Source organism: Oncorhynchus gorbuscha, linkage group LG01 (assembly GCF_021184085.1).
Source record: "Oncorhynchus gorbuscha isolate QuinsamMale2020 ecotype Even-year linkage group LG01, OgorEven_v1.0, whole genome shotgun sequence".
In the NCBI taxonomy this organism is placed as follows: Eukaryota; Metazoa; Chordata; class Actinopteri; order Salmoniformes; family Salmonidae; genus Oncorhynchus; species Oncorhynchus gorbuscha.
Window position 1 is genome coordinate 28,961,049 of NC_060173.1, and position 19,099 is coordinate 28,980,147.

The 19,099-nt window shown below is 42.4% G+C and overlaps 1 protein-coding gene across 2 annotated transcripts in view; it reads right to left on the bottom strand.

Moving 5' to 3' along the window:
* The window catches only part of LOC124035743 (transcription factor Maf-like), a 145,554-nt gene extending 127,033 nt beyond the window's left edge, over positions 1 to 18,521 (bottom strand). The window contains exons 1-3 of one of the 2 annotated variants that reach the window (XM_046349387.1): positions 17,303 to 18,521; positions 7,685 to 7,758; positions 7,219 to 7,269 (exon numbers count right to left, since the gene is read on the bottom strand). In XM_046349387.1, coding sequence (XP_046205343.1) covers positions 7,731 to 7,758; positions 17,303 to 18,339 — 1,065 coding nt within the window. In that variant the 5' untranslated portion in view covers positions 18,340 to 18,521 and the 3' untranslated portion in view covers positions 7,219 to 7,269; positions 7,685 to 7,730. Of the gene's footprint in view, positions 1 to 7,218; positions 7,270 to 7,684; positions 7,759 to 17,302 lie in introns of those variants that run through there. The other variant, XM_046349378.1, reaches the window with a different exon arrangement.
* Between the last annotated feature and the right edge of the window lie 578 nt (positions 18,522 to 19,099).

The following is a 19,099-nucleotide window of genomic DNA, read 5'->3' on the forward strand; positions in this document are numbered from 1 at the left end:
CCCGGACCCTCCCCTTTAGAGTCAGGTTTTGCGGCCAGAGTCCGCACCTTGGGGGGAGGGGGGGGGGGTGTACTACTGTCACGCCCTGGCCATAGAGAGGTTTTTTATTCTCTATTTTGGTTAGGCCAGGGTGTGACTAGGGTGGGCATTCTACAGTATGTCCTTTTTTCTATGTTTTGTATTTCTATGTCTTGGCCTGGTAATGGTTCTCAATCAGGAACAGCTTGCTTAGTCTTCTCCAGGTTCATCTCTCAGTAGGGGTGATGGCTTTGTTATGGAATGTTTGGGAATCACTTCCTTTTAGGTGGTTGTAGAATTGACCCTCTCTTTTCTGGATTTGGAGCATTAGTGGGTATCGGCCCAATTCTATTCTGCATGCATTATTTGGTGTTTTACGTTGTACACAGAGTATATTTCTGCAGAAATCTGCATGCGGACTCTCAATTTGGTGTTTGTCCCATTTTGTGAATTATTGATTGGTAAGTGGACCTCAGACCTCGTATTTGTAGCCAGATCATAATTGGTATGTTGAATTCTCTGTCTCTTTCTCTCTATAATTCAGTTATCAAGAACACAAGCGAGAACATGAAATGAATGTACAATGAAATTACTATATTAATCTCTTATTTTCATATTTTCTCTTAATTAACCACCCATGAATGAGTGATTTATAGTACATGTGATAAACACACAACACTTACTCATTTCATTCAAACACTGTATAAACCTTACTGCCAAAGTACTACTGTATCCTCAACACACAGTCATGATGCACCAACTCTAGTGGGTATATGAGTCCCTCTTTATACCATACTGTTAAACACAAACTGTGACAAGAGTCTGCAGTGTGAGGTTCATACATCTTGTTACATTTACATGGAGTTAGTTCTCAGGGAGTGACCTTTTCATGCACCACACTATACATTGTTAAAATGATACATGAGGTGTCGTATCGGATAGGAAGACTTCTGTTTATATACCACACAGAGGGTGTGTGCGTGAGAGAGAGAGAGAGATGGGTCAATATAAAAGCAACCAAGCGATATATAGTATGTGATAATATCAGAAAACACAGCCAAGTGCACACTGCACTTACGGGACATGCATCTGATTATCAGAGCCATTATGTGTGTGTCATACACAAAGGTGATGAGGGCAGATTCATGGAGGTGGAACGCATGTGTGTGTGTGTGTGTGTGTGCGTGCGTGCAGGCTTAAGCTATAGAGCATATTACTCAGGTGTGTGTGTGTGTGTGTGTGTGTGTGTGTGTGTGTGTGTGTGTGTGTGTGTGTGTGTGTGTGTGTGTGTGTGTGTGTGTGTGTGTGTGTGTGTGTGTGTGTGTGTGTGTGTGTGTGTGTGTGTGTGTGTGTGTGTGTGTGTGTGTGTGTGTGTGTGTGTGTGTGTGTGTGTGTGTGTGTGTGTATGGGAACAGCAGAGTGTGTTCAGCACAAGCCTTTCATTATTTATCTCTGTTAGTTAGTTCCCTTGCAGAACTTACAATGGATGTCAGGAAATAGAGGGAGAAAGATAGAATTCAGCAGTTTCCCTGCAGCCTGGTTATTTATCAAGATAACAAACAGGAGAAGGATGTGCGTGTGTGTGATTGTGTGTATGCGTGCCTATGTGCGTGTGTGTGTGCGTGTGTGTGTGCCCTGTGCTGGGTCTCAGAGAGGGGAATAAACAGTTTCAGAAAGAGGGGATGGACGGCTGCAGCTTGGATATGGATGCACAGAGACTAAAAAATACATTTCTATGAAGAGGGATAGGTGACACACACACACACACATAAACACACAATGATAGGGATGCACTATATGCCAAGGTACAAAGCTAACCAGCTAGAGCTGGGGAGACACTGCAGGGAAGAGAGGCGAGGGAGGAGAAGAGAGGAAGGAGGAGGAGACCTGTGTCAGTGTGTGTGTTTGAGGAGAGTACAAACATAGAAGAAAAGAGGAGAGAGGGAGGAGGATGAGGGTACACTGTCGGCTAAAGGAAGACCCTAAGGCTAAGAACTATGATAGTTCAGGGGAAATACAATGCACTAACTCACAACTAATCCCTGCATCTTGCTTATTAATCAAGCTGTGAACACACATTCACTACCTGAAGATGACAGTGTCTCTGAGGTGACTCCCCCCTCCTCTTCAACACACACCTCACGCAACACTCATGTACGCTGCACGCACTGTACCGAAGACTAATTAAGATACATCTGAATAAAACAACTATATTTGGGTTCCGTACTCAAACAATTAGAAACATGGGAGGAGAGAGACACAGCATTGCACATTAACATAATTTGAAAGGAGACGAGGGGCGATGTTAAAAAGCTTGGCTTATGGCATTGCTCTGAGATATTATGTATAATGTATATGCATGGATCTTACTGTCCAAGGAGACAAAGACAAATACTGCAATAATGTAGGAAAATACATACTGTATATACACACAGTCCCTCCTCACTTACACACTCGTTGCTGTGTCTGTGTCCTCTAATAACCTGACCTGCCTGCTGGCAGCTTGGGAGGCACCACACACACACACACACACACACACAAACAACACAAACAACACACACACACACACACACACACACACACACACACACACACACACACACACACACACACACACACACACACACACACACACACACACACACACACACACACACACACACACACACACACACACACACACACACACACACACACACACACACACCTGACGAGTAATATGCTCTATAGCTTAAGCCTGCTTCTAAAGATCGCCCTTTCTCCTTCCTCTCCCTCTCTCTCCTCTCTCCTTCCATTCCCACCTCCCCTTTCCCCCAACCAGTGACCTCAGAATTCCTGACAGGCAAAAAATGCTGAAGTATGCAGGTGTCCTAATGTCACACACACACACACACGCACACACGCACACACACACTCTCACACACACTCCCACACACACACACTCACTGCTTTGTAATATTTCACAAATGTATGTTAACCCTGTCACTGCCACACAATTCCTTAGTGTACACTTAACACACACAGAGCAACTGTGACACTGATGTTGAATCTGTCCAGATTTCCATGGGGTTTTTACCAAAGTGGACAGACACACTGTGTCTGTTGGTGTGTATGAGGACATGGTTTTACAGTGGTGACGAGTTGTCAAGCTGTGAGGGTGCTATCTCAGACTCAGTGCTATGTGAGGGTGCTATCTCAGACTCAGTGCTATGTGAGGGTGCTATCTCAGACTCAGTGCTATGTGAGGGTGCTATCTCAGACTCAGTGCTATGTGAGGGTGCTATCTCAGACTCAGTGCTATGTGAGGGTGCTATCTCAGACTCAGTGCTATGTGAGGGTGCTATCTCAGACTCAGTGCTATGTAAGGGTGCTATCTCAGACTCAGTGCTATGTGAGGGTGCTATCTCAGACTCAGTGCTATGTGAGGGTGCTATCTCAGACTCAGTGCTATGTGAGGGTGCTATCTCAGACTCAGTGCTATGTGAGGGTGCTATCTCAGACTCAGTGCTATGTGAGGGTGCTATCTCAGACTCAGTGCTATGTAAGGGTGCTATCTCAGACTCAGTGCTATGTGAGGGTGCTATCTCAGACTCAGTGCTATGTGAGGGTGCTATCTCAGACTCAGTGCTATGTGAGGGTGCTATCTCAGACTCAGTGCTATATGAGGGTGATACTTCACATTGACCAGGCCTTTAAGTAAGCTCTTCGATCCTACTGGAACAATAGTAAGGTCACTTTCTGCCTCCGCTCTCCCTATCTGCCTGCCTGCTTGACTACCTGTCTGTTTGGCTGCATCCACTGTCAGATCTCTTCATCCCTAATTATTTCCTTCTTTTAGTCCTCCCTCTTACCCTCCATTGCTCCTTCCACATTTCATCCTTCAATGCCTGCTTGTGTGCCATGATAGTGAGGTTCCTCCATCCCTGCCTCTCTCCCTCTGTCTGTCCCTCGGTCCCTCACTCTTCCCATACTCCCACCCGTCCATCTATCTGTCAATGTGATCCGTGGAGACAGGAGACTGAGATGCAGGTTTGAGGGTCAGCTGAGAGGTGAAAGGTCGTGACCCTATCCTATGAGCACTAGGGTGCGAGAGAGGGCATGTCACTTTCCAGCCAGCACTGTAAGACACCAGACAAAGAACTGCATCCTGTCACAGACACAAGCCACAGAGACAAAAGCCTGTCAAAAACATGCTGTAGCAATCCTCAAAGACTAGCTAATGTACAGTCACTGTCCATATCAAAAATCCTCATATATGTCTGCAAATTGAGATCTGAGGGTTTTATTAGGAGATTTGTGTTTTAGTGAATCACAATATATAGAGGGTGAAAGACGTCCCAACAAGAAAGATGTCCTCCTGAACTTAGCCTAGCTGTATGGCGCCTGCATGGGAGAGTGGGGTAAGTTGAGTCGTTGTTTACATTCAGCATCACTCCATCAAGGGAAATATAGTATTTTTTCGACCAAAAATATCTACATATATTTCAGGATGTTGTGTATCCCTGGAAATAAGCAGATTTTATGTAAACATTTTCAAAACATAGCTTCTCCAAAACAAGTGGTGACTTGGCACAACCCCAGGTATGGGGTAAGTTGAGCTGCGGGACAGAGTAAGTTAGGCCGCCTACAAATGTCTTTACTGAATGAAATATTACCACTAACTTTATAAAACCATGTCTATCTCTATTTCCCAAACACAATTCAACACAATCACAATTGTTTTTTTGTATTTTAATAATTTTAAACATATTTTAACACCTAACACACCCTTTGTACTTAAAAAAAATACTTTTAACATAGGCCCTGTTGTTACCTCAAATCCCAGCAATAATGCCATCATTACATCTGGGAAGAAAACACTTTAATTTGCTCTACTCGCCATTGGCTCAACTTACCCCAAGGCAAACATTTGGACTATATCAGCCCAGACAGCTACAAGGATGCACTTTCATGTCAGGTTTAGGACCTCATATTGAAGCTTATAGAGACCCCAACTGATGTATAGAAACATCTTTAAATTATCTACTTTTTTTGGACCTAACCTGCTTACCACTTTTTCCATGTGTTTTCATCCTTCACAGACTCCATGAAATGAAGACCTCTTCCTAAATATTTAGTCAAATGATTAATTTTGTGTATGGTTTCCTAGAAAGAAGGGTGGCTCAACTTACCCCCATTGGCTCAACTTACCCCACTCTCCCATACAGCTAGCCCTGGCTTCCAGCAAAACCAAAACACACAGACTGTCAACACACAGCTTCACCAGAGGTACAGAAAACAGAGGCAAGCCTATCGCCTGGACTAGCTCACTGTATAGACACATTCAGGTTACATACTGTGGTAAAATCAGCTAAAATCGAAACAAATCAACACAGAAAAGGTTCTGAGGTGAGGATATGTGTTTCTATCACTCTGAAGATTGTGAACAATTTCTATAAAATCTCAAAAATAAATCAGCAAATGTAACCCCTACTAAAATGTGCAAAATAATTTTGCAAAATAGTGAAACCATTTTACAAGAGAAACGGGCAATTATTTGGTAAATATTTTTTCAACGATCTTTATGGTCAATGATAATAATACAAAATGTAAATACTATTCATATGTACATTAAGTGTACAAAACATTAGGAACACCTTCCTAATATTGAGTTGAACCTCCTTTGCCCTCAGAACAGCCTCAATTTGTCAGGGCCTACAAGGTTTGTCACGGACTACAAGGTGTCAGGGCCTACAAGGTTTGTCACGGACTACAAGGTGTCAGAAGCATTCCACACGGATCAAATCCAGTCATATGTTATTTGTCACATGCGCCGAATTCAACAGGTAGACCTTACAGTGAAATGCTTACTTACAAGCCCTTAACCAACAATGCTTTAATAAGTTCTAAGAAAAATACAAAAACAAGTGTTAAGTAAGAAATAGAAAATAAAAGGTAAAAAATGATTAAACAGTAGCAATAAAATAAGAATAGCGAGGCTATATACAGTGGGCACCACGGGAACAGAGTCAATGTGCGGGGGCATCGGTTAGTCGAGGTAATTGAGGTAATATGTCAAGTTAAAGTGACTATGCATAGATTATAAACAGAGAGTAGAAGCAGTGTAAAAGAGGGGTCTGGGTAGCCCTTTGATTAGCTGTTCAGAAGTCATATTGCTTGGGGGTAGAAGCTTCTATAAAGCCTTTTGGACCTCAACTTGGTGCTCCGGTACCGCTTGCCGTGCGGTAACAGAGAGAACAGTCTATGACTAGAGTGGTTGGAGTCTTTGACAATTTTTAGGGCCTTACTCTGACACCACCTGGTATAGAGGTCCTGGATGGTAGGAAGCTTAGCCCCAGTGATGTACTGGGCCATACGCACTACCCTCTGTGATGCCTTGCGGTCGGAGGCCGAGCAGTTGCCATACTAGGCAGTGATGCTATCCGTCAGGATGCTCTCGATGGTGCAGCTGTAGAACCCTTTGAGGATCTGAGGACCCATGCCAAATCTTTTCAGTCTCCTGGGGTGAAATAGGCTTTGTCATGCCCTCCTCACGACTGTCTTGGTGTGTTTGGACCATGATAGTTTGTTGGTGATGTGGACACCAAGGAACTTGAAGCTCTCAACCTGTTTCACTACAGCCCCGTCGATGAGAATGGGGGCGTGCTCGGTCCTCCTTTTCCTGTAGTCCACAATAATCTCCTTTGTCTTGATCACGTTGAGGGAGAGGTTGTTGTTCTGGCACCACATGGCCAGGTCTCTGACTTCCTCCCTATAGGCTGTCTCATCTTGGTCGTTGATCAAGCCTACTACAACCATTGTGTCATAGGCAAACTTGAGGATGGTGTTGGAGTCGTGCCTGGCCATGCAGTCATGAGTGAACAGGGAGTACAGGAGGGGACTGAGCACGCACCCCTGAGGGCCCTTGTGTTGAGGATCAGCGTCTCGGATGTGTTGTTCCCTACCCTTACCACCTGGGGGCTGCACGTCAGGAAGTCCAGGATCCAGTTGCAGAGGGAGGTGTTTAGTTGGTGATCTGTGGATCTGTTGGGGTGAGTATGCAAATTGGAGTGGGTCTAGGGTTTCTGGGATAATGGTGTTGATGTGAGCCATGACCAGCCTTTCAAAGCACTTCATGGCTACAGAGGTGAGTGCCATGGGTCGGTAGTCATTTAGGCAGGTTACCTTAGTCATGCTGGCCCATGTTGACTCCAATGCTTCCCACAGTTGTGTCAAATTGGCTGGTGGACCATTCTTGATACACATGGGAAACTGTTGAGTGGGAAAAACCCAGCAGCATTTCAGTTCTTGACATACTTAAACCAGTGAATATTTTGTCTTGCCCAATATGCTTCTGAATGGCACACATACACAATCCAAGTCTCAATTGTCTCAAGGCTTCTAAATCCTTCTTTAACCTGTCTCCTCCCCTTCATCTACACTGATTGAAGTGGATTTTACAGGTGACATCAATAAGGGATCATAGCTATGTCATGGAAAGAGCGGGTGTTCATAATGTTTTGTACACTCAGTGTATATCCTTCAGTATAATTGTACAATTGAACATAAAATGCAAAATACCTGTATTTGTTTAACAAGTATTACGAATAGCAACAATAAACAAACAATAAAAAACTATGGTGAGCAGTGAACTGAAGAGGAAAAGGAATGAGATGGCTGACGTTACCTTAGACTCCAGGTCAAGGGTCATGTGCAGGGTTCAGGGGTCACTATCACAGATGGAGGAACTTTCTCGACGTCCTGAGGATAGTGATAATAAACGGAAGGATTAAAACACAGTAAAAAGGGCAGAACATTGTTTCACTAAAACAAAAAAAAAGAAAGAAAGAGAAAGAGAGAGAGAGAGAGAGAGAGAGAGAGAGAGAGAGAGAGAGAGAGAGAGAGAGAGAGAGAGAGAGAGAGAGAGAGAGAGAGAGAGAGAGAGAGAGAGAGAGAGAGAGAGAGAGAGAGAGAGAGAAAGTGAGAGAGCAGGATGGGAACAACCCACAACCTGAACACTTCAAATCAAATCAACTCCTATTTTATTTGTCACATACACATGGTTAGCAGATGTTAATGTGAGTGTAGTTAAATGCTTGTACTTCTAGTTCCGACCATGCAGTAATAACCAACGAGTAATCTAACCTAACAATTCCACAACTACTACCTTATACACACAAGTGTAAAGGGATAAAGAATATGTACATAAAGATATGAATGAGTGATGGTACAGAACGGCATAGGCAAGATGGAGTAGATGGTATAGAGTACAGTATATACATATGAGATGAGTAATGTAGGGTATGTGAACATTATATTAAGTGGCATTGTTTAAAGTGGCCAGTGATACATTTTTTTACATCAATTTCCATTATTAAAGTGGCTGGAGTTGAGTCAGTATGTTGGCAGCAGCCACTCAATGTTAGTGGTGGCTGTTTAACAGTCTGATGGCCTTGAGATAGAAGCTGTTTTTCAGCCTCTCACTCTATTGACTAGAGGTGCAGTAGCCTACTGAGTCCTGTTATGTGGTAATGTGTGCTGATCAGTGTGAAGCTGACCAGAGCCGTAGAAACTCATGTTTATTTTCAGATCTCGGGCAGATGAATAAGCCACAGGTAGATATAATCAAGAAGAAAATGTGAACAAACACGGGCATGCACACACTGGTGTGGGATATGCCTGCTGGCAGCATTTCAAGGAAACACAAACACACAGAGAAGGCTACGACATGGCACAAGTGTGTGAGGTCAGGGTCTTTCCCAGGTACAGATAAAGGAGAGAGTAGGAGAGGAGTAAGGAGGAGAGAGACGGAGGAAGAGCTGTACAACACTGAGTCACATTGTCTGGCTGGAGATCAATGTCTGTTAGACTGGCTCAGAGAGAGAGAGAGAGAGAGAGAGAGAGAGGGGGAAGAGACCTAATTTTCAAGGCTTTATTTAGTTTTAGTTGTATACTTAAGCAATAATGCCCGAGGTGGTGTGGTGTATGGACAATATACCACGGCTAAGGGCTGTTCTTAAGCACGACGCAACACAGAGTGCCTGGATAAAGCCCTTAGCCGTGGTATATTGGCCATATATCACAAACTCCAGAGGTGCCTTATTGCTATTATAAACTGGTTACCAATGTAAAAATACATGTTTTGTCATACCCTTGGTATACGGTCTGATATACCACGGCTCTCAGCCGATCAGCATGCAGGTCTCACACCACTCAGTTTATAAAAACATTTTTTAAATATGATTTAGTTTCAGTTTCAGTGTTAGAAAAGCATGCATGGGAGGCAAGGAGCCATTTGGGTTGTTCAGTTTTCTGTGTTTTTCGGGATGTCACACAGTAATACATAAGGTACTGGGTCAGGTCAAAGGTTAGGTTAGCCCTTCTCAAGACTCCAATGCGACAATGGAGTCATTCCATGTCCAATTTGATTAGCTGAGGTGATTTGGTGACGTGTGAAATGCTCTATCTAGAAGCAATTGATCATTGATTGTGATACGGTTTTGGAAACCTTGAACACTTAACTTAATTATCATCCAAAAATAGCTTTACAATGACAAAATATACGCTGTTTTACCACAGATTTCCGCTGAGATTGTTGGTGTAATACAGCTTCCAGCCAACAGGTTTATTTGGTTCCTTTCCAAGTTCCCATTAGCTCAGGAAGTGCAACGTAAAACACCTTTGTGGGAATCTGCATTAAAACGGTGCACAGTAAGTTAATATTTTGGATTTGTAAAATCATTTTGGTTTGATATGAAAGTAGAATTTCCAAAAGCGTCTTGCACACAGTAATTATTAACAGTTCAACAGAGCATAGGGACAGCTGTACACATTAACCCCACTGTGGTCAATTATTTAAATGAGAACCCGACTGTATGTCTGTATGGCCTTAGGTTCTCCAGAGCTAAGATTAAGCTTAGTTAGGTTTAAATTATAAAGTCAATCTCAATGTGACTTGGTGGAAGGAAACTCTCTCTCGTCCAGGTTTACACCAATGACTTAAGTAGTACATGCAAGAAGAATCAAGTTAGCTACCTAGCCGTTTCCTTCCCTTGTTAGCTAGTGATAACTGGAGATGGTGATGCACAAACTAGGCCTTTTTGAAAAATCCCCATCTCCTGGCTGCATTAACCCGACAGATTTAGTATCTTGAAAACCCCTTCCAACGGCTTGTTCCTAGAGTTTAGGACAAAACTAAAAATGAACATAATTCATGATGGTTTTTAATTATTTTTGTTCGTTTTGGAGTCAAAGTTAATAGTTTCAGTATAGTTTAAGTTTTTTGAACAGGTTTATTAATTGTTTTATTTCAGCTTACTAAATAGTTTTTTCATGATTTGTATTAGTTTACTAAAATAATCTTGGCACACACACACACACGCACAAACCCACACACACACACACACGTAGGTACATAAATGTGGTTGATTTAAATCCCTTTAAGTGTAAATGTTTATCGTGACGCAGGGAGAGATGTAGATGGAGAGTGAGTGGAAGAAATGAAAATAGTTCACTCTTTTGAATGTGAATATGTGTTTAACCTTTGGGGTGTTGTGTCAGGGCAAGCTTGGATGTGTGTGTCTATGTGTTAATAATAGCAGAAATGATTTAAACAGAAGCAGCTTTCATACTGCATACAGAAATTATTGCAGCAAAAATAACCTAAATGAGGAGGTGGATTCAACTTTTGCTCTGTTACTGTTACATAAAACAAGACCATGAATATGCAAGCAGAGGAATTTAGCTTGAAAAAACGGTCGTTTAGGTGATTTCAGATTTCGTCGTAACAATGCGTATATTGAGTTCAATGCATTGTCATAAAGGGAGAAAGTGATCTGCTCATACATATTGTCTACACTGAACACGAAATAGATAAACTAAATGACTGGATTAATGGATGCCTGTATAGACTCTCACAGCAAGGTCAAATAAAATACACAATGCTGGATATTGACGTCCTAACTCACGCACTTAGTCACACACAAGCACATGAGCGTATACTTACACGCACACACACACACATACACAAAATACACAGACATCCCTTCTGCTATTAATAAAGGCATTAAAGTGAAGTACATAGTAATGATTCAAATGTCAATAAGAATACATTTCAAAGTGATTTCCCATTGTTGACCTCAGAGAGAAAGTCCAATATTATGACAGGAAACAACTGCATTATCTGTAATAATCCAATCATTGGGCATGGTAGAAATGATTGCAGTTCACGAGTCAATAAGGTGGGACAGAGAATGGAATTACACTTCATGCTGATTCAATTAATCCTAATATAATCCTAGCAAACCCGGGAACATTTCAAGAACATTAGCTAAGATTCCCATTAAGTTCTAGTTAGTGTTTTATTTTACATTTGGATATTGTCCGAACTAACATTTTCCCAGCGAACCAGAATTAGTTCTGTGAAAGTTCCCAGAACATTCCTTAGGTTGCGGCAAATGTTCTCATAACACAAAACTGCCCAGTGGTGTTGATAATAATACAATGTTAGTATAAAACATTCGCCTGATGTTGCAAGAATGTTCCCAGAACACATTTCATCTCTTCTTTACAGTTGCCCCGAATGTTTCATTAGGTTGTGGAAACAGTCTGGTGGGAACATTGTGGGGACATAACAAAAGATGAACTGTACAGTTTTGCTGGTGATTATACAATGTTCTTTTAGGTTGCATAAAACATTCACCCGATGTTACAAGAACATTCCCAGAACACATTTTTATATTCTTTAAAAGTTCTTAAAACATTTATTTAGGTTGTGGGAACATTGTGGGGATATAACTACAGATAGGTTCCCAAAACAATACAATTGTCCAGTTGTGCTCCCTGATGTTTGTATCAGGGTGCACAACACATTCCTTTGATGCTCCAAGAATGTTGACGGAACAGCATTTCTGAGGTCTTTAAAGGTTCACAGAACATTTAATTAGGTTGTAGGAAACGTGTGGGTACATTACAAGAGACAGGTTTCCAAAGCACAACATATGCTCAGTTGTGATGCTTGTGCAGGACATTTCTTTATGTTGTAAAAAAAAAATGCGTATACACTGAGTGTACAAAACATTAGGAACACTTTCCTAATATTGAGTTGCACTCCTTTTTTGCCTTTGGAACAGCCTAAATTTGCCTGGCCATGAATTCTACAAGGTGACAAAAACATTCCACAGGGATGCTGGCCCCTGATGACTCCAATGCTTCCCACATTTGTGTCAAATTAGGTGGATATCCTTTGGGTGGTGGACCATTCTTGATACACATGGGTAACTGTTGAATGTGAAAAACCCAGCACCGCTGCAGTTCTTGACACACTTAAACCGGTGCGTCAGGCACCTATTGCCAAACCCATTCAAAGGCATCTTTTGTCTTTCCCATTCACCATCTGAATGGCACACATACACAATTCATGTCTCAATCCAGCCAACTTGAAACAAGTGTTGGAAGAATTGGCGCGGCAGGGTAGCCTAGTGGTTAGAGCGTTGGAACCAGAAGGTTCCAAGTTCAAACCCCCGAGCTGACAAAGTACGAATCTGTTGTTCTGCCCCTGAATAGGCAGTTAAACCGTTGTTGAAGGTTAAAAAAAAAAATTGGTGTCAACATGGGACATGACCTGTGGAATGATTTCAACACGTTGTTGTCCATGCCCTGATGAATTGAGGCTGTTCTGAGGGTAAAAGACAGTGCAATGAAATATTAGGAAGGTGTTCCTAATATTTTGTACACTCAGTGTACATGATCATGTCACCCTTCTCATTGCTTTATTTTTTATATTAACAATATATGTTCATGTGTAAATTTTACCAGCCCACTCAACTCAACAATGGTCCAGCCCATCTGGTATTTGCCGGAATTGCCAGATGGCCAATCCGCCCCTGGAAACAGACACGCTGGATTCTCCCTTTTAAAAACCTGACCTGTGCAGCTGTAACATTGTCAGGAACGTGCACAGATAAGGCTCTATCTGTGCAGAGCACACGTCCCTTTACCATTCCAGTATTGAAAGTGCCCTTTTGGGTGGAGGTATCATTTATTTTTGTACATTTGTTGTCATTGTTGTTTTGAACCCACTGCCCGCAAGTCGTCTTCAAGTTCGCCACCCCCACCCTGTCCCTTGGTTGCGCCTGTTGATCTTGCCCTGTACGGAGCTCGCTCGCGAGTCGCGCCCAGTTGCATCTTTTTCAAGTCTGTCCTGTATGAAGTTGTCAAGGTCCGGGTCACGTGCACGGCTTGAGAGATGCGATTACCGGCCTAGTGTGTGTAGCTAGATACCTAGTTTAAATATTATCAGTACTGCCACAGCAGCATACCATTGATTAACACTTGATAACACTTGATTTAGCCTCCATCATCATCAATATTTGGTCTGCTTGGCTGATACGCGCAGCAGAGAGAGAGACAGAACGACAGAGAGGTATATTACAATCAGTAAACGAAATTGAGCAAGCTAACTAGCAGATTTACATCAATTATCAACATCAATACCCTATTTTCCCCATGTCAATCATGTCTTTAGGAGGCACTGTAACTACACTGAATGAAAATATTAACGCAACATGCAACAATTTATAAGATTTTACTGAGTTACAATTCATATTTGGAAATCAGACAATTGAAATAAATAAATGAGGCCCTAATTAATGGATTTCATATGGCTGGGAATACCAATATGCATCTGTTGGTCACAGATACCTTAAAAAAAAAGCAGAGTGACACATCTCCTTCTCATAGAGTTGATCAGGCTGTTGATTGTGGAATGTTGTCTCACTCATCTTCGATGGCTTTTGAAGTTGCTGGATATTGGCGGCAACGGAACATGCAGTCATACACATAGATCCAGAGCATCCCAAACATGCTCAATGGGTGACGTCTGGTGATTATGCAGGCCAACTGGGACATTTTCAGCTTTGTTTCAGAACATTCAATTATCTGGCAACAGCTCTGGTTACATTCCTGCAGTCAGCATGCCTATTGTATTCTCCCTCAAAACATCTGTGAGACATCTGTGGTATTGTGTTGTGTGACAAAACTGCACATTTTAGAGAGGCCTTTTACTGTCCCCAGCACAAGGTGCACCTGTGTAATGATCATGCTGTTTAATAAGTTTATATATATGCTACACCTGTCAGTCAGGTGGATTGATTATCTTGTCAAAGCAGAAATGCTCACTAACAGGCATGTAAACAATTTTGTGCACAACATTTGAGAGAAATAAGCTTTTTGTGCATATGGAACATTTCTGAGATATTTTATATCAGCTCATGAAACATGGGATCAACACTTGGCATGTTGCATAGGCCTATACTCATTTTTTTTATTCATGTTAGCTGCAGAAGCATTTGGTGTGTTATGAATTTCGAGATATTAATCATGAAAGTATTTATTTTTCAAGAGGGGGCTTTTTTCCATTTACCTCATTTGGTAGTATACTTCAAATTCCAATATCGAACGAAGAAATAGAAGACTGGTCATGGGGCGGCAGGTAACCTAGCGGTTAAGCGTGTGGGAACAATAACCGAAACGTCACTTGTTCGAATCCCCAACGAGCTCGCGATCACGGGTGACCTGGCTGGAAATGAGCAAGATGAGCAAGGCATTTGATCCCAATTACTCATCTGGATAAGAGCGTCCGCTAAATGTCATGAAATGGAACAAACCAATTCGAGGGGACCGTCCGACACCATCAGTTCCCTTTTCTACACTGCCGTAATATGTGCACCATAAGCAAACAGTGAGCGATTTGTATTCGTCAAAATAGGATTTCAGAAAAAAATGACATGTTAAACTTAGTTTTGGCTAACCTCTGCGCATCAAGTAGGCTAGACTAATACCCTTTCAATTCACCTGAGGCAAATAGGGTCCGTTTTTATTCAACTAAATCAAATATGCCAGTTATCTCTATGCCATATTTAGAATTAAACTTTTCAGTTGAAGGGTTCAGAGTCGAGTTTTTAGACTGCTACGGAGCACAGAGCAAAAGTGTCCTCCAAAATAATGATTAACAAAAGTGGACCGGTATGGGGACCTGCGTCCGGCGTCATGTGAAGTGTGCTTAAAACAATCCGCATGTGTAGCCTAGTAGTCTAAATAAAGTGGACATTTTAAATTGCAATGTTGTATTTCTCTTGAGAAAGCAAGCAACAGGTGAAATTACTTCTGCACAACACAGCGGAAGATGCACAACATAGAAGAGATAAACCCAACACGTTATTAGGCCTACAGCTTCTAGAACATCATAAAGCGAATGTAGGCTTTTCTAAGCAACAAACATTTGTTTTGCTTTAGGCCTATATTGTCCTCCTAAGATGTAGGTACAGCATAGCCTACAGCAGAGCGCGAGGCAAAACATCTAGGCCTATTGAGATTACAAGACAGGTCTAAAACCAAAACACAGAAATGAGACCTATTTCCGAAAGCTATTATGAATTTAATTTTACCCTGAGAATTAGGCCTAATTTAGCCTTATCCACGACAATATTAGGTAATAAAACCGGTGATAAAGTCAGCATTGCAATAATTTGAACATGCATGAATAATAAAAAAATAACATAAATTAAAGCTAAGTTTCCATTCATAAACATGTATTGATGAATGGTGGAAATGTAGATATTCCATTTTAAACATGTAGCTCAAGATAATGGTCGCGGACTGTGTAGTTCAAACAATATGTGGTGATATTTTATAGAGAAACATTAAGTTATTGAACATTACATTAATATTTTCCAATTTTAGTTCCCAATCGTTTTCTGATCGGTTAAAAGCCACGGCGTTGCGGGTAACATGCGTGCAAGCAATACTTCCAACACTTCCATAACATTCATAGAAGGACACCTTCAGATGAAGGAATTTCTCCTCCTCGTATTGGTGAATCGTGATAACCCTTTTGATAAAGTCAAACTGAAGCTTCACCTGATTTAAGAGCATGCATATATCAAAGACAAGACAAGAAGAAAGAAAACCATTTAGTGCATTTGGACATAACTGATATAAAAGTAGGCTTATATTTAATCAAAATATTCTTACAATATTCAAAAAATAAAAAGCAACCTATTGTGTGACAAGATAACATGATATTGTCTGAATATTTACTGAATTAAAATGTGCCCTTTTGAATGATAAAGGAATCCACAGGAATCCTGAAGTACAAAATGCCATCAGATTTAAAAAATATAGTGGGCTACACACAATGAAAGCCAAACGGTATAGAACACAACGCACTCCATTCCAGAGACGATATAATTCCAAATGTCCTGTCTGTCTTTCTCCAGACATACTGTATAAACCAAGCCTGACAAGTGAAAGGTGATGCGTCAGCAGGTTTGTGTGTATAGAGAATGATGCTCGATGTCAGACGGTACGGCGAGACGTGAGGTGAGTTGAGGAGACCGATGGATGATGAAGTCCCTCAAACATTTTGGCCCAAATCACAAAAAAAGTGATGAGTTCAAACTATAAAATGTATGAAACGGATTCAACGAAATCTTCACAACAATAGTAAAAGAACAGCAAATACCGGACATGACCCACACGGTTGTCTTAGGATAGGCTATAACCCTAACCCTAACCCCTCAATTCAACCCTAGACCTCGAAGCCAGTTCCACTGCCCTTTTCATTGTTCCTCTCTAATCAGGGACTTATTTAGACCTGGGACGCCAGGTGGGTGCAATTAATTATCAGGTAGAATAGAAAACCAGCAAGTTTACGGACCTAGTGTAAGAGTTGAATTAAATACCCCTGGTGTACGCCATAGGCTACTGTTTGAATGCTCAAAACATGAACAACATTGATAATATGAGAATGTGGCAAATTATACAAAGAAGACATCTAAATATTGAAGTTACCTTTCAGTTCAATTTGACAACATTTACTGTAGGCCCTAAATAAAAGCCAATTGAGAAGGGTTTGGATGCACATATACTTAATGATTATTGTACACTTTTGAGGGAGATGTCAAACGAAACAAACCGCACACGTTTTATTTTTACTTCTTAAAATAGCTACAAAATAATGACGGTAAATCAATTAAGATGCACAGAGGATATTTAACTACCTAACCCCGTTCTCATAAAATATCCAATTTGTAAGTCGCTCTGGATAAGAGCGTCTGCTAAATGACTTAAATGTAAATGTAAATGTAATATCGCAACAAAATGTAAAAACAAAATAAAAGGTGTAATTTGTATCTTTGCCACGCCACAACTTTACGCACAGAAACTTTACACATCTGACTAAATGTAAGACCATTTATTTTCCTCTTTTAAATTGTTTTACTATTTTTGACGCCGTAAAACTCACATGAAAAACTCTGGGGACGAGGGGGTGTTGTCTGATCCGTTTTCCCTGCAGCCGTTGGTTATGAGCTTCTCGTACTTGTCCTTGTATGCGTCCCGCTCCCTGGCCAGCCGCGATATCTCCGCCTTGAGGTGGTCCACCTGCTGGATCAGCTGCGTCTTCTCGCCCTCCAGAACATGTCTCTGCTGGACCCGCTTGTAGCGGCAGGACTGGGCATAGCCTCTGTTCTTTAGGGTCCTCCTCTTCTGTTTCAGCCGGATCACCTCCTCCTTGCTGACCCCGCGCAGTTGTCGGTTCAGCTCCCGTACTGACATGCTCACCAGCTGGTCGTCCGAAAACCGGTCGTCCAGGTCCAGGTGTCCTATGTGCTGGTGGCTGCCTGCCGAACTGGCGTTGGACGGGACCCCTGTGGAGGGGTGGTGTCCCCCGGCGTGGTGGTGGTGGTGATGGTGGTGGGGACCTCCGTTCTGCGCTGCCGCTGCAGCGATAACAGCGGATACCACAGCGGCTGCTGAGCCCATCTCCTCCCCGGCCATGCCGCCTCCTGCCCCGGCCACCCCGGCGAACTGCTGCCCTCTAGCATAGCCATCGAAGGACTGGAGATGGTGGCTGCTGCTGATCAGCGCCTCTACCGCGTCTTCGGGGCTGAAGCCCAGCGCTTCGGGATTCAGCTGCTGTTGGTAGCCGCTCATCCAGTAGAAATCCTCCAGGTGAGCCTTCTGCTCGCTCCCGGAGCCCGGGCTGGGCGCCGAAAAGCTTGGGGAAGGGGGAACCGAGCTGCAAGGCGTGCTCATCGGGGTGGAAGACAAGGATCCCCCGGCGATCAGGCGGCTGCACTGGCTGATGCTGCGATCCGGTTCCACCAGCTCCTTTTTCACTTCAAACTTCATCAGATCGAAGTCATTAACATATTCCATGGCCAGGGGACTGGTGGGCAGGTCGGAGTTGCTCATTGCCAGTTCTGATGCCATCCTGCTGCTGCTGAAAGCAGTCCTCCAAAGGGGCTGAGCAGCACCTGTCAAAGCGGGCTGCTGTGACATGCACTGAGCCAGCTTGATTTCTTTATTTATTTTATCTTCCAGAAAACGGAGAGAAAAAACACAAGGTTTCTAGCCTAATTGCGCAGCGCACGTTTTTTTGGTTATTTTTTCTCTCTTTTTATGCAGTCTCTGCACAGACGCACCAGAGCAGCGCGTGCGTCTCACTCTCCTCCGTATCTCCCTCTCTTTCTCCTTGTCTGAGCGCAGTTCTGTGTGTTTCTAACATTTAACACTTCATGCCTTATTTTAGGATTAGTGCGCCAAATTGAAGGAGGTTCACGTGCCGTGTCACAGGCAAACTCATGCCTTCTAGAGAAGGAAAGAAAAACAACTCCACCCCAGGCTTGACGGAGAGAGTGTTTTTAAAAAAACCATCAATCCCTGCAGACGAGTTCAAACGCCTTGCTGAATTTTATAGGCGTCCTAACATCAGGGCTCTGGGCTCAAATATTACATTTGTACTCACAGCCAATGAGCTATCTCGCTTTGAGTGATAATTAGCATAACTCTGGGAGCCCTCTCTAGAATGCAGAATAAACACAGGAAAAACAAAACAAAGAAACACCACATAGCCTATTGGTTATAACGACTTTCAATGAATGGTAAATATGTTCATCCCATTTCTTTGAATACAGTTGGGATACCTACATAGGCTATATAAGCGAGTAAAGCTACATATAAAAAGCAAGTTAATAGTATATTAGCTACCTAATGAATAGGGTATAGATATAGCCTACGATACCATTTTGTCAGCATAATA